This window comes from Antedon bifida, chromosome 8 (assembly GCF_963402885.1).
Source record: "Antedon bifida chromosome 8, ecAntBifi1.1, whole genome shotgun sequence".
NCBI lineage: Eukaryota > Metazoa > Echinodermata > Crinoidea > Comatulida > Antedonidae > Antedon > Antedon bifida.
The window spans coordinates 14175541-14190617 of NC_136233.1; the positions used below are offsets into that span (position 1 = coordinate 14175541).

Genomic DNA, 15077 nt, shown 5'->3' on the forward strand with positions numbered 1-15077 from the left:
GAACGCATTTTATACATAATTCTAACGACAAACAATAAAACGTGATGAGTTATGATTTCCAAATTATACATAAGTATGGTTTTTAAGTACTGTAGGTAAATATCAGTTATTGCTTTTTCCATATGTACAGTAAACTGTCAAGTTGTGTACTAATTGAATCCCATTAGACGATCTCTCATCTCATTATCCAGTCTACTTGCCTTATTACAATCATACATAATTACTTTTAACTGTATCCCACATTATATAATAGTCTAACTAGAATACTACTTAATTAAAATAGAATAAATCACTATATATTAAGAAAAATCTAATTACAGAAAATTACAGAAATGTTGGTCTTTATTTGGGAACACTTCGTGTTTCCAATAAATGAAAAATCAATCCGCATCTATCCAGTAACGTAATCTCTATAATGCGAACCAAGAGAGATGATAAAGTTTTACGACAACATTATGGCATAGATAATGGATGGGGATGTCTGTGGCTTAATTATGTTTCAAAATCCCTCGTTGTTTTTCCACCGTTCATGTCGCTTTAGCAGAAAAGCAACGTCTAATAATTTGATCAGTGGTGTCACATTTGTCCGATGTAAAAGCTGTAAAGTCTTACGTCTGTCATCTAGCATTAGATTGCAATTTCAAATAGATTTAAAATTTCAATAATGGAAATTAATAATTTAAACCAGAAATGTATAATTTCCTAAATATGCTCTACACTATGTTGTGCCGAAATAATGGTAGTGATATGCCTAAATATGGTAGTGATATGGCATCATTCTGTCCACATATGGGCACATCACATTTTATTGTCACATAATGTTTGATAGTGTAGACAGAGCTTAGTACTTGTGTCAAACTGAATGAAAAGGTTAGGTACTATACAATATTTTAGTTAATATTTGTGGGTTTTTTTATTGTCCCACAATCAACATGTTGATTATCATCGAAGATCTAGTCAGTGCGATTTCAATTTATGATTATAAAATATTGTATTTCAAATTGTTGTTTTTAAGCTCTGTCTACACTATCAAACTCTATGTGCCAAAGAAAATATGATGTGCACATATATGAACATGATGATGTCATATCTCTACCATACAGTATTTGGGCACATCACATTTTTTTTGTAAAACTACTTTGATAGTATAGACAGAGCTTTAGGTGTACATTTTATAATATAAAACAGGCTGTCAGTATAACATATGAATAAAAATTATTTATGAATTTATTTAAGAATGATTTAATAAAACACACTTGAAATTACATACACTTATTATAGTGTGAAGTTGTTGCATAGTACATTGAAAGACCAGGTGACCCATTACATGTACCGTATTTATTAATTTTAATGTCTCCTCCTCAGCTCTCTGTTAGTTAGGCAAAACTCAAGCTCAATCTTTCTTTTCCAGGAATAATTATTTTACCTATTTGATAAGAAGAACAGTAGGTATATGTAGTAAAAAAACATTTCTCTATCAGAAAACTAAGTGAAATTATCAATTATTTTTTAGGGTAAAACTGAGTAAAACTGGAGTCAATGCCACTCATCTATACTTCTGTTACATGAGATAAACTATATTTACTTTTTATGACTTACGTTAGTTTCTCCTTCAATTTTAAATCATTTGACTCCATAATATTAATAACAACCCAACTGATTTGTCGTCAAGAGCTTGGGCTTCAGGGCTGATATCTGAGTCAACTATAAGTGACCCCTATTTATAAAATATTCCCTCACCTTATGTGTATTACTCATAATAATTTTTTCCCCACATTACATTGACAGATAGCTGGATGGATTTAAAATGCACATTTAACTAGGTTAAATGACTATGGTTAAATACATTTTGTAACAATAAAAATGAAATAATAACTGTAATATCTTCTGATATACGTTGACGGTTGTTTTACATTAAAACAAGTAATACACTTATACTGTTGAATATATATAAGCTTTATTGGATTGAACTTAATGTTGGTTGTCCGAAGACTGGAGAGAATATGATAATCTATTAACTGTTCACTGAGTTGGTATATTGTGGAATTTATAATAGCTCTAATGGGATTTCTAATGGGAGTTACTATAAACAAGTATAAACAAGTGTTGCTGTCCAGTGGTCCAATTTGCCCTAGCTTTCAGTGAGGTGAAGGTGATGTGACATCCCTCCTTTTTAGTACAAGGTGTAATTGTTCATTAATTTACATGGTGCCTTGGGAATACGCTAATTTTAGTTAGTTATTCGGGCTATTTGGAGCATTAGTTATATACAGCTTTCTGTCCTATATTAGCAATTACATTTGAGATTATAAAAAGTTATATACAGTAGTTTCGATTGTACAAAATTCAGCTGTCCATATAGAGCTGCGAGCAGTTGTTTTCATTTAGTTTATTCGACAAAGTTAAGCAATAATAAGTATTAGAGTTCATATTTGTTTTTATTAATTATTATTATTATTCTATAGTTCAATTTATTTTATTTTCTATCATCCTTCCTCGTCTTTCGAGTTTTACTTCTTGTTATTGGTGGAGTGTAGGGTGGTATAAATGGTGGTTGTTTATCAATGGTCAAATCGTACGTATCCGGTCCAGATGAATGCGTTTGTCTATTCCGTATTTGATTTCGATTTCGTCGATATGTTCCATTTGTAGTTTCTACGATGTACGATCTTGGCTGAGGTAGTTGATTAGTTACGATACCAGGCGTCCATGTTTTTTTATGTGGATGCTGGATTGTGATGTTTTGGCCTTTCGAAAGCGTTGGAAGAAATTTTGTTTTGTTTTTATCGTGATGAAACTTTTGATCTGTCTGGCGCTGCACTAATTGTTTTTGTATCTGTTTGCTTTCAGGGTCGTTAGATTTTATCACTTCTGGTAGGTTTGCTTGTATGCGTCGTCTGTATAATATTTCTGCTGGACTTGGTAGATGTGAGTTTATTGGAGTTGCACGTAAGCACAGAAATGCTAAGTCTGGGTCGGTGCCAGAAATTTTGCATTTTCTAAGTGTTGATTTTACTGTCTGTATCATGCGTTCAATAAAACCGTTTGATCTGGGGTAGTGAGGTGAGCTGGTGGTATGAATTATTTTCCAATCTTTGCAGAATAGTTTGTATTGTTCCGAAGCAAATTGTGGGCCATTGTCGGAGATGATAGTGTGTGGTGACCCTTGTTCTGCGAAAATTTGTTTCGTTGCTTGAATTACAGCACTGCTCGTCACATTTGTGGGCATCTTCCGTATGAAGAACATTTTGCTGTAATAGTCTGCTATGATTAGATAGTCTTCTGAATTAAAATGAAAAAGGTCAGTTCCGAGAGTATGCCATGGGCGTTCTGGTATTTTCATAGGAATTAGTGGTTCTTTAGGTTGAGTGTTTTGAAATTGTTCACAAACTGTGCATCTCTCGCACATTGTTTTTATGTCGTTGTTTATGCCCGGCCAATATACGGCGGTTCTTGCTCTTAGTCGTGTTTTTGTTATGCCTTGGTGGCCGGCATGTAGTTGATCCAATATGTATGTTCTCATTTCATTTGGTATAACAGTTTGTTGCCCTTTTAAAATTATGCCGTCTTCTACGGTTAGCTCATCGCGCATTGACCAATATTCTTTAACGCCTTTGGAGAGCTTAATTTGTTTTTCTGGCCAACCTTCAAATATTATTTTGCCGAGTTCGCAAAGTGTTTTGTCACACTTGGTGTGGTGCTTAAGTTCAGTTAACCGGTTTTCGCTAAACTGTACTGGACACACTCTTATATCAAGTTCCGTATAACGTTGGTCCACTTGCTCATTTTCCTTTGAGCTTCCAATTCGGGAGAGTGAATCTGCCAGTGTCATTTCTTTTCCTGGTTTGTATATGATCTGGCAGTTGTATCCTTGCAGTCTTAGTAGCATCCTTTGTAATCGTGGTGGAGCTGCATTCAAGTTTTTGAGGGCGATCATCTCAAGCGGCTTATGGTCTGTGTATATTATGAATTTTCCTCCATAAACGTAAGTGTGAAATTTTTCACACGCAAAAACTGCTGCCAGTAGTTCGCGTTCGATGTTTGCGTATCGTTTCTCAGTGTCTGTAAGTGCTTTGCTGGCAAACGCTACTGGCATTTCTTCGTTTTTGTCATTTGGCTGGAGCAACACTGCTCCGAGTCCAACTTTACTTGCGTCCACCTGTAATATTACAGGTTTTTTCGGGTCGAAGTATGAAAATCGGATTTCACTGCAGATTGCCTGTTTTGTCTGTTGGTAGGCATTTGTATGTGCAGGTGTCCAACTGTATTGCGTATCCTTTTTTAGCAATTGACGTAGGGGTTCTGTCAAATCAGCGAGATGGGGAATAAAGGGACCCATGTAGTTGGCGATGCCAAGAAATTCTTGGAGCTCTTGTTTGTTTTCGGGTACTTTTAGTTGTTGAATGACAGATATTTTCTTTGGGTCTGGTCGTGCCCCTTCGCTGCTGTAGACAATACCAAAAAATGTTATTTCTCGTTGCTTAATTTTACATTTTTTAGAGTTGAACATTAGTCCTGACTCTCTCGCAATTTCCATCAGGTTGTGGAGGTTGGCGTCATGCTCGGCTTCAGTTTTGCCGAATATTGCTACGTCATCGGCTATCCCAATTGTTCCTGGACATTTTTCTAATATCATATCCATTCTCTGTTGGAAAACATCTTGTGATACGTTTAAACCAAAAGGAAGGCGTTTAAAACAGTATCGGCCTTTCGGAGAATTAAATGTTGTTAGTTTTTGAGAAGCATTGTCAAGGTGTATCGACCAGTAGCCATTCTTGGCATCAAGTTTAGAGAAGTATTTTGCTCCATTTAGTTTGTGAGTGAGTTCCTCTAAGGTCGGAGTCTTATGATGGCTTCTCTTTATCGCCTCATTGAGGTCTTTAGGGTCAAGACAGATTCGCACTGACCCGTCTGGTTTGATTGGGTACGTTATTGAACTTACCCAATCTGTTGGTTCATCAATTTTCTTTATTACACCTTTTGCTTCCATATCATCAAGTGCGGCGTTGATCTGTCCTGCAAGTTTAATCGGTGTTTTCCTGCAAGCGTGCACAATGGGTGTGACGTTTTTGTCCGTTACTATGTGGTACGGTTTCGCAAAATCTCCCATACCGTCAAATCTGTCAGGATACCTGTTTTTTAGGTCTGCAGTGTCTATTATCGGACTTGATTTGTTTTCCTTTGTTGTGATACTGCAATTGAATTTTATTAATTCTAGTTTCTGTATCGTCGGTAATCCCAAAATCGCTGGGCCTTTGCAATCCACAATGTAAAATGTTTCCTCTGTATAAATACAATTGGTTGGATGCTTGCATTTTATCGGTAATATTCCATAACAAGGAATATGTGCATCATTGTATGCGGTAAGTTTAGTGTTTGATTCTTTTAGGATTCCGCTTTTGGGATATCCTTGTGCGTTTATATGATTTGGGTACATATTTCCAAATATTCGCAATGGAAGAGTATTACCCTCAGCTCCAGTATCAACTTTGATGTTCAGTTCAGCTATTTGGTTTTCCATAAGTGGTAACTTTATGTCAAGTTTAGTGAATTTTTCACTAGCATTGATGCTGCTCATGCGCACTGAACCAAATGTCAATTTTTCCATATGCTGTTCAAGTAGGTCATCACCCGAATCAGACTCATATTGATTCATTGAGTGTATTCCACTTCTAGATTTTAGCTTGCCTTTTCCATGGCTTTTTGGTTTTTGTCGTTTTTGTTGATGACGGTCGGTACTTTGATCATTACGAGGATGCACATTTTGTTTCGACGATCTACACATTTTGGCCCAATGGTTTAATTTACCACAGTTGTGGCAAGTTGAGCCATATGCTGGACATTCTCGAGGGCGATGCATTTGTCCACACGCTTTACATTTGTTTTTGGCACGTGACACGTAGCTTATTTTTGCATGTTGTGTATCAAATTCATCTAATTGCTTGTGGTGCATGAGGGATGCCTCGTGTCCCCTAGCAAAGGTTATGGCCTCCTCTAGTCTGTATTCTTGGTTTTTTGTGAGAAGTTCTTTTTGGAGATCTTTAAATATGGTTCCTATGGTCATTTGTTCTATGATTCTCGTTTCTTTTTCTGCGGCTGTAAATGCGCATTTTTCTGCATGGAATTTAAGTTTAGTAATGTAGTCATCAATCGACTCACCCGGTTGTTGTTTTAGTTTCTGAAGATACATTCTTGAGACACGGAAATTCGATTGTGGCTCTATTTGCTCCTCAAATTTCTCCCAAATAGTATTGATATTCTCCTTATCTTCTTCGGTTAGTCCCCACGAATCAAATCTTTTAAGTCCCTCTTCACCTACCATTAATAATAGATGGTTGATGCGGTCCTCCTGTGAAATATTCTTTACTGTAAAATACAATTCAGTTCGTCGTTTAAACATCCGAAACGAATCGCCTATGTTTGCAGAGTTCCAATCCATATGTGGTTGTTTATCCGCCATGATGCGTTGGTTTTTGATACAAAAATTTCTTTAAACTGTACTAGCACAAAGGTTTTATTATTATATCCCACCGCTGCCACCATGTAATATCTTCTGATATACGTTGACGGTTGTTTTACATTAAAACAAGTAATACACTTATACTGTTGAATATATATAAGCTTTATTGGATTGAACTTAATGTTGGTTGTCCGAAGACTGGAGAGAATATGATAATCTATTAACTGTTCACTGAGTTGGTATATTGTGGAATTTATAATAGCTCTAATGGGATTTCTAATGGGAGTTACTATAAACAAGTATAAACAAGTGTTGCTGTCCAGTGGTCCAATTTGCCCTAGCTTTCAGTGAGGTGAAGGTGATGTGACAATAACATATTTCTTTTATTACTGTATTTAACTACTTTTTATTTATATTTCTTCTTGTTGTTCATGTAAAAAATGTGAGCCTTTCAAGTAAGCACAGATTTGTATTACTACAATTGCAAAAACAAATTTATACAAACCAATATTAATATTTCCGATGTTATCTACAATTTGACCTTTACGTTGTTGTAATTAAAGACGAAATTGCTGCAGAAGAATATACATTCTTATTCACTAAATAATTTTAATAAGACAGACGATCAGTAAGTAGAAATACTACATCTGTTCACCATTGCCAGATATAATCTCATGTTGAATTAATCCTGATTGCAAAAGCGCATCATTAAGCTATTTGGTAAAAAAATGCCCAATTGTATGTTATTTTATATGATTTTGAATAAAATGTAAAAGTTTTCTTTAAATAAACAAAAATAAAACAAATTCAAGTTTAATTTTAAAGTAAACATTTATTTTCTTTAATAAATACAGTACATCATTAATTAATATTAAAGTTAATATAATCAGTTTGATAAAACATACTTCGAAAAATGATTCAATATTTCAAACTCTTTATTTTGGAATTTGTTTTATTTCAGAGAGACAGAATCAATTACTATCATTCATAAATAATACTGTAAATATAGCTTACTGTACTAGCCTGCAATATAAAAAATAGGTCTCTTGTTTGCAATTGAAAATACATTTATAGGCCTTGTGTGGGCTACATCAATACAGTAGTAGTGGTAGTCTTCCCCTCTCCCCCTGTTGTTGTGTCTGGGTCAGTTTGGTGGTACAGTTACTACCAGTACAGGCTGGGCCTAGTTTGAGTAAATAATATTGGTATCTTGGCCTGGCTAACGCCCAGCATCTGCATTTTGCAAATATCCTAAATCAAAATATTATTATAAATAAATTAAAACTCACTTTTTTTACTTCTCTTCTAGCCATCTGGGATGAATACCCATTCCTGACTATGAAATAATGTATGACTTAACAGAACCGTTCTAAGCAGTACCAACTAAAAAAATGAATAAGCCGCCTAGAGTCCACATGTAACCAGCATGCAGCAGAAAACTTAATGAAGATGATTGAGGGCAGTATACGTCACTGATTCTGATATGAAGGCCATTTTGTGTCCAATATCTTCACCACTAAGATTATTTCATAAATGCATAAGTAATGATGAGGCACACATGCTTAAATTAGACGTATTTCTGTAATTACAATTTCTTAAAAAAAAACTCAATTATAACAGTACAGTACTGAACTAATTGTGATATGTATAGTTTCATGAATAAATGTTCCTCTGCATCACAGAAGGACTCAGCCTATTTTGTGTTTTTTCACATTTTTTAAAATTGAAAGTTGTATATAATTAAAACGCGAAAGTCATCATTTTCTTTTAATTTATAATGTCAAAACATGATTGAGCCATCACTCGATTATGCCTTATGCATTTTAATTAGATAATGAATGATACCGTAAATTGTCTGCACACCATTTGTTGCATATTAAATCATCTCTTGATGTTTAAATAAAGCCCCGACCGAACTGGTTCACCTCTGTGAAATGAAATATATCGGTAACACGTGATGAGTCAATGAGCTCTCAAACAATATAATTCAGTCTAGGGCATATACATCGTTTATGAATTGTAGGTAAAGACTGGGTTGCATGACTGGCCATGTATGCGAAGTTGGTCCTTAGCCCTAATTATAATTCAATTTTTATTATATAATTATTATAATATAGCATAATATGTACTACTTAGAAGGTGACGTGAAAATGTTGTTTTGATGTTCTTATAACAAAACAGAGAGAGCGTTAGTGAGTTTTCTTTTATTTACAAATTGGGTATCAAAACTATATGACATTTGACCAGGTGTGACTGTAATATATATTTATATATATTTCTAGTGATTGCACCATTTATATTAGAGAGACTAAGTGCATAAAAAAACCAAACTCCTATAGTCCCAGACCACTACCGGCCTACGTTGAATTTAAAATACAAATTTCAGCTGCAAACCATAACAGGCCTATAATAAGATGTAGATTTGAAATATACACCGTACTATTGCGCATACATTGATTTATTAATATTACGCAGGCTAATATTAAATACCATCAAAGCCAAATCAGAAATAACAATCTACGCAATATAACAAAAATAACATTTTCTGATTTATTCGCGCCAAAAGTTCCCGCGTAAAATAAACATTCATGTAAAATGGCGCGCATAATTATTTATATCCGCTACTGTTATAGAGCGCGAACATTACATTAATGTTTAATTTACGCGGGAGATTTTGGCGCGAATAATGTGAGCATCTGCCAATACCAAACAAAGTCAAGTGGAAGAAAAATATGTAATATAAACAATTGAAATGATAAATGTAGATACTCGTTGCTCTACACGGATACATTCATAAAATAGGCGCGCATAATAATTTATATCCGCTATTTTGTTATAAAGCGCGAACATTACATTAATGTTTAATTTACGCGGGATATTTTGGCGCGAATGTAAATAAGAACGTGAGCATCTGCCAATACCAAACAAAGTCAAGTGGAAGAAAAATATGTAATATAAACAATTGAAATGATAAATGTAGATACTCGTTGCTCTACTCGGATACGGTTCTATGCGGACCATGTATCTGTAATCAGACAATTAGCGAACAAGCAGATCATCTACTTTAAGATAACCACACATTAATAGTACGTGTTTTACGTGACAGTCTCGACAATATTAAAGGGGAATTCTGCATTTGGACTATCTATTATTTAAATATATAGTATATGTAAGTATGTTTACGAAGGTCTTCGGTTTTTTTAAACATACAGTAGTCTAATGAAATAGCATTTTTATCATAATTATGTTTAAATAAATAATGTCCAGATAAACGTCTATATAACATTTTACATAAAACAATATAGGCAGTTTAAATATAGCACATTCCTCTTTAAGACATAATGATCTACGTGAGAATGTCTCGACTACATTAATGTAACCCATTTTTATCCAGGTTCACTTGAGCTATAACTCAAAAGCAACATTAAATAGAGAAAAAAGTTAAAATGAAGAAAAAAACATTATCGTTTTGCTTTTAAATCTGTGAGAAATTAAAACAATACAATGCTGTTTTAGCAACGCATCCTATATTTACAGGCGCGGCAAGAATATTTAAAATTTACCTTAATAAAAAATTGAATCATGGATGAAAGCATATTATTGCAAGTATTATTATTAAAATATTTATGAAAATAATCTCCTTAAACTATATACAATTATGTTCAATCCAATTAAAAATACCAGGTGTAACATTCAAATAAGATAATATTTAATAGGGAGCTTTTGATTTGCGACGATCTACCTACGTCATTGTAATTCAGTGCGCACGCGTGGACATTCCTCGGTACATTTTTGGTAGGCCTGAGTCGAGTCTCCAGGCAATACGTAGATCATAAGTACCTTATCTTCTTAAATCGAAAGCTCCCTAATATAAAAAACTATATATTCATACGATACCAATGACATAACTTATGTGTTGCGACCGATTCTGTCTTCAGTGACACTTATTCTCATCGGCCATTAAGCTTGGGTCGTACACTTGGACGTAACGCAACGAGATATAGGCGCAAAACGCTAATTACTTCGAATATAAGTTCGGATAATATGATCAGTCACGTGTGACTGGCAAAATGCAGCGTGCATACCGTACGTCCTTGTGCTGCGTCCAAGTGGGAATCAATATAAAAGTGGAAACGTGGATAATCCCGTCAGAACTTTTGATTAAAAAAAAACTAATTGAAAAAAAAACATACTCCTATAAACAGACAAAAGTGTACAGTAATTTCTCTTATTTACACAATTATAAATAATCATGATTTATATCGTAATGCTCAATATACCTTAACCACAAGTGAAGGAAGTAACAACGTTATGTTCTTCACAACACATTTATCATATTATACATAGACACCATAAATATAAAACCCTTTGCAAAATAAATTCTAAACAAATTTCAGAAAACAACCACACACAACCACGCGCTTCAAGGAACATACCAAGTAAAAAGAAGGAGGGAATTTCCCCTAAGGACAATTCCACGCCATTTTGGTAGAGATTTCTTCTCTGCGTTTACACCACGCGTGCGCGTGCAAATCGCACTCCATCACCGCTTGTAAAAATAATGTTGCGTCGTATTAATTGTCAATGAACGAGCTTACCTTAAATATATTTTTTGGCTTAAGATTAGCATTTTGATTATTTTTATCGAGAATTTTTGGCTGAAAATAAATGATTTAATTGTCTTTGCTGTTTGCAATGGAATCGATATTAGCTGTCTCATTATACAACATCAATCTTTGAATATTTAACAACGATGTACCTCAATGGTTCAACCAGTTAATTATATATGTCTAGCACTGACGACGGCCGGTTATATAGCATCTGTTATATCCAATTCAATTAGCGTGTTTGACAGCTAAGTGGATAATTGATCATTAATTTAATGACGTGAAGAATTTCAAAGCAAGCCAGTATTAGAATATCGGTACCGCGCAAGAGGAGATTGATCAAGTAACATTACGTAATTACTACAGTACCTCTAAGCAGATGATTCATCAGCTGATAATTCAGAATCGCCGATTGGAATCTGTTGTTCGTTTAATAATCAGACGGTAAAAGTCGTGAAGTCAAAGGTCACGAATTGCTGTCTGCTTTCCAAACATACATTAAATTACAATCGTACTATAGGATCTGATAAATTAGAATTGTTTTTTTTAAAGATTAGGTCTCTTTTTATTCACGCCATTGTACCATAACGTGTTACTTTTCATGACTCCAGACTAGTGATCTGGAGAGTGCGGGTTCGAGTCCGCCAAACAACTTTGATTCTTAAACGCCGTAGAATGAATATTGAAACATTACTATCAGTGAAATCTCTTTATGGCAAGTTATAAGCTTCGTTCCTACGTACACGCAACGCAATAATTCGACCAATCACGAAATGATGGATCATCCGAAATGTCGTTTTGATTGGTCAACCCATATGCGCTGCGTCTACGTCGTTGACGTTGCGTCCAATGGGAACCAATCTAGCTTTATATTTTAGTATCATACGGTAACTGCTGGTTAATTTAGTAACTGAGATAATTTCAATAACTTGGCCGATAATCAAACTTAGATTTTCACAATCGTTTCACAGATTCGTTTGTAGAGAGAGAACTGTACTTTCCATTCCCAAGGTTTTAGTCAGATATCCATTAATCTGTTTCCTGGTAAATTCTATAGCTGATTATAATCCCCAATAAAAGTGAATGATCCTTAAAAATCACAATGATTTGTGATGAAAGATGGCGTAAATAAGTACCCGTCCTCAATCGGTATCCGTGCATTTAAATCGACTGGCTTGAATTTGAATGGTCCGTTAGTTGTTGTTTTGAAAACTCATTGAGCACTTGAGCAAACACCAACAATTGCCTGTCCATGATGATATGGCAAATATTAACACAATGAATACGCACGATTTGTTGTTATTGTATCCGGCTTCCTTTTAAATATTATGTCAGGCATGTCTTAATTTAGCACAATGAAAATAAAGAACAATTCCGGGTTTGGGATGGGATGGGTTTAGGACTATCAGAAGGAAAATATTGGCGATTAATACATCCATAATTCTAGGTACGGTTAACGTTCACACATATGACGTGGTTTACGAAAGTCGTAAAGTAATCTATTAAAATACCAAGATGTTCACACGTACGGCGTTATGTTATTCTTGATGCTGGAAGAATTATAAGTTTGTAACAACGTCACAAAAAGTGAGTCCATGCAGAAGCACCCACTGCATCGTCTGTGCCATCACAGTAACATGTACACGAATAATTCTTCCCGCCATTATTATCCCAGAACCGTTTTCCCGCAACATCATACCTGACAGCAAAATACACGGAACCACCTTCGGCAAGTTCTCGTGGAATCGACATTCCAAACGAGAAACGGTCCGTAGGTCCGTTATGAGATCCGTAAACATAACCAGCTGATATTTCGTTAAAAGTCCTCCAGTTGTCTACTGTATACCGAACGACAACAACCTTATGATAATCAACGTCTATTACTTTAATCGTTCCTATAATCATAAAATCAGATATTAAAGCATTTTCTAGGCACACGTTTTGCAACCACAGTTTATGCATAAAATCCGACTTTCCACTCGGTTGCTGGAATGTTAGCGACAGAACTTTACGACGAGCAGTTGTTGAACTTGAAGACGTTGACACTAACTGCAAGTCTCTAAACACATGTTCTGGTATATCTGGTGGTGATTCCCTTTCTAGGATGTGCTTTACAGTCTCTAGGTCCAAGCCAAGGGCATCGGCAAAGCGTACAGACTTACGATTAGGTGTATCTGGTCGCAATCCGGGTGACTTTAGGGCAGACTTCCTTCCTCCTCCACAGCTGTCCGTCTCAGTTGGGGTTGTACATGAGGATAAGGAGGATGGACTAAACGCATCGGACGTCACTGATGATGTAGATGCATCGTCTGCATTATTTTCGATAGTGGCAACGTTAAAAAGAACGAAATCTACTTCATCATCTTCACTCGATAAACTGGGATGTTTCTGTCTACAAACAGCGTCCATAGAATCATCAGGCCTCGTATTTGGTAAAACTTCACCGTTTGTTATGTCCGTAATCAACCGCAAACCAGAAGATTTTCCGGGTCTTGATCGACGGTCTTTTAACTTATCTGACGGGCTAATCGTCGAACTATCTGAGGACCCGTTTAACAGTTCTGCTACATATCCCTGGTCCTTCTTGTAATTATTATTGTTTTCCAGCTTGTTTGGTAGCATCACCTCCTCATTTCCAACCATTCTTGAAGGGATAAAAGAGACACATTACCTAACAACACTACACTTCTGGCTGACATTTCTCGGTATTAACCATTGCCTGTGTTTATATTCAGCCACCATATCAAGTTAGCCAATCGGATTGTTTCTATTGAACCAATCTCATCGTCATAACTCGAATTATGACGTTTTGAACCGGGGATCACACTCTTACTGACTTATGTAATACAAAGTAGGCCTATCGATAACTGGTAGAGAATTATGATTGAGCACAATGTTAATTGAGCAGAGGTACAAAGTCGTTTATCGTTGAATAAAACACAATATACACAACCATATGATAAATATTTTTGTTTGTACTGCGCGGCTAAAACAGACGGCTTGTGTGATGCCCACTACTACACCAAGGTAATCTTCTAACAACACTACTGAGCTCGCCTTGTCAAGATAGGGAGGAACTCGTAACTGTCCTTTGACTTTGATCTGGCTGCGACAAATATCAAAATGTACTACTTGATGTACAATATTCTCCGCGGCGTGTGGTTCCCACTCTAGGACCGAACACAAGGACGTAAACGCAATGAAAGCGTGTTGACCAATGACAAGCGACGGTTCGAATAATCCATCGCTTGTGATTGGTCAACTCACTTACGTTGCGTCTACGTCCTTGGTTTAATGGATTGGTCATTTCACATTCGTTGCACGTGATCGAGTAGGCCTACGCCCTTGCGCTGATAGTCTAAAAGTATAAGCAGGATCACTCTTCCCTGGTAATAGCAATCTTAAGTTAGACCTACCGGTACTTTACGTTACCGTTTAAATGTTTAGACAATCATTTTAATAACTAACCGGCCATGTGAAGTGTTAAAACGAGGGTCAAAATTTCGAATTGTTTACAAAATGAAAGTTTTATGACACAATGAGTTCCATTTAAAGAGATCACAGGAAATTATCACGTGAAATCATAAAAACGAACGGCCACCAGAACTTACTCACGTACTAAAAGAGTAGGCCTAGCCATACTTTAAGTTTCCTGGTTATACAGTGCATGACATAATTATAAATTCATTCAATTATTAGGCTAATAAATAATAGTGATGGACGGTAAGAAAACGAATGAAAATAGTAGAAATAAACAAGGTAGCAAAAAATTTTTTACAAATTGTTAAAAAAGAAATGAAAACCCAGAAATGGAAATTTACGAGGTCCATATTTCCAAATGGCTACCGCGTATTGTAGGCTATAGTAAACTTTTGACTGGTAATTAATAATAATATCCTGGATTTATATAGCGCCTAATGTTGTGAAACCTCTAAGCGCTGAACATTATTACCCCAGTCATTTTCCTGATCAAACACCCATAATGCAGCTAGTAATCAGCCATTTTCTTA

General features: G+C 35.5%; 2 protein-coding genes across 2 annotated transcripts in view; both read right to left on the bottom strand.

The window, feature by feature from the left end:
* LOC144851134 (puratrophin-1-like) overlaps window positions 1–7783 on the bottom strand; it is an 83049-nt gene extending 75266 nt beyond the window's left edge. The window contains exon 1 of the mRNA XM_078708681.1: window positions 7750–7783. Within this exon, the coding sequence (XP_078564807.1) occupies window positions 7750–7773 (24 nt within the window). The 5' untranslated portion in view covers window positions 7774–7783. The remainder of the gene's footprint in view (window positions 1–7749) is intronic.
* On the bottom strand, window positions 7381–13759 carry LOC144851148 (protein phosphatase 1 regulatory subunit 3E-like). Its single transcript, XM_078708707.1, has 3 exons — window positions 11059–13759; window positions 8324–8387; window positions 7381–7711 (listed from the first exon to the last, which is right to left on the bottom strand). Exon 1 carries the CDS (start codon window positions 13708–13710, stop codon window positions 12646–12648), a length of 1065 nt encoding a protein of 354 aa, XP_078564833.1. The 5' UTR covers window positions 13711–13759; the 3' UTR covers window positions 7381–7711; window positions 8324–8387; window positions 11059–12645.
* Between the last annotated feature and the right edge of the window lie 1318 nt (window positions 13760–15077).

Bases quoted from the DNA above. Each gene is read 5' to 3' on its own strand.
- LOC144851148 (XM_078708707.1), bottom strand. From the start codon at position 13,710: ATGGTTGGAAATGAGGAGGTGATGCTACCAAACAAGCTGGAAAACAAT.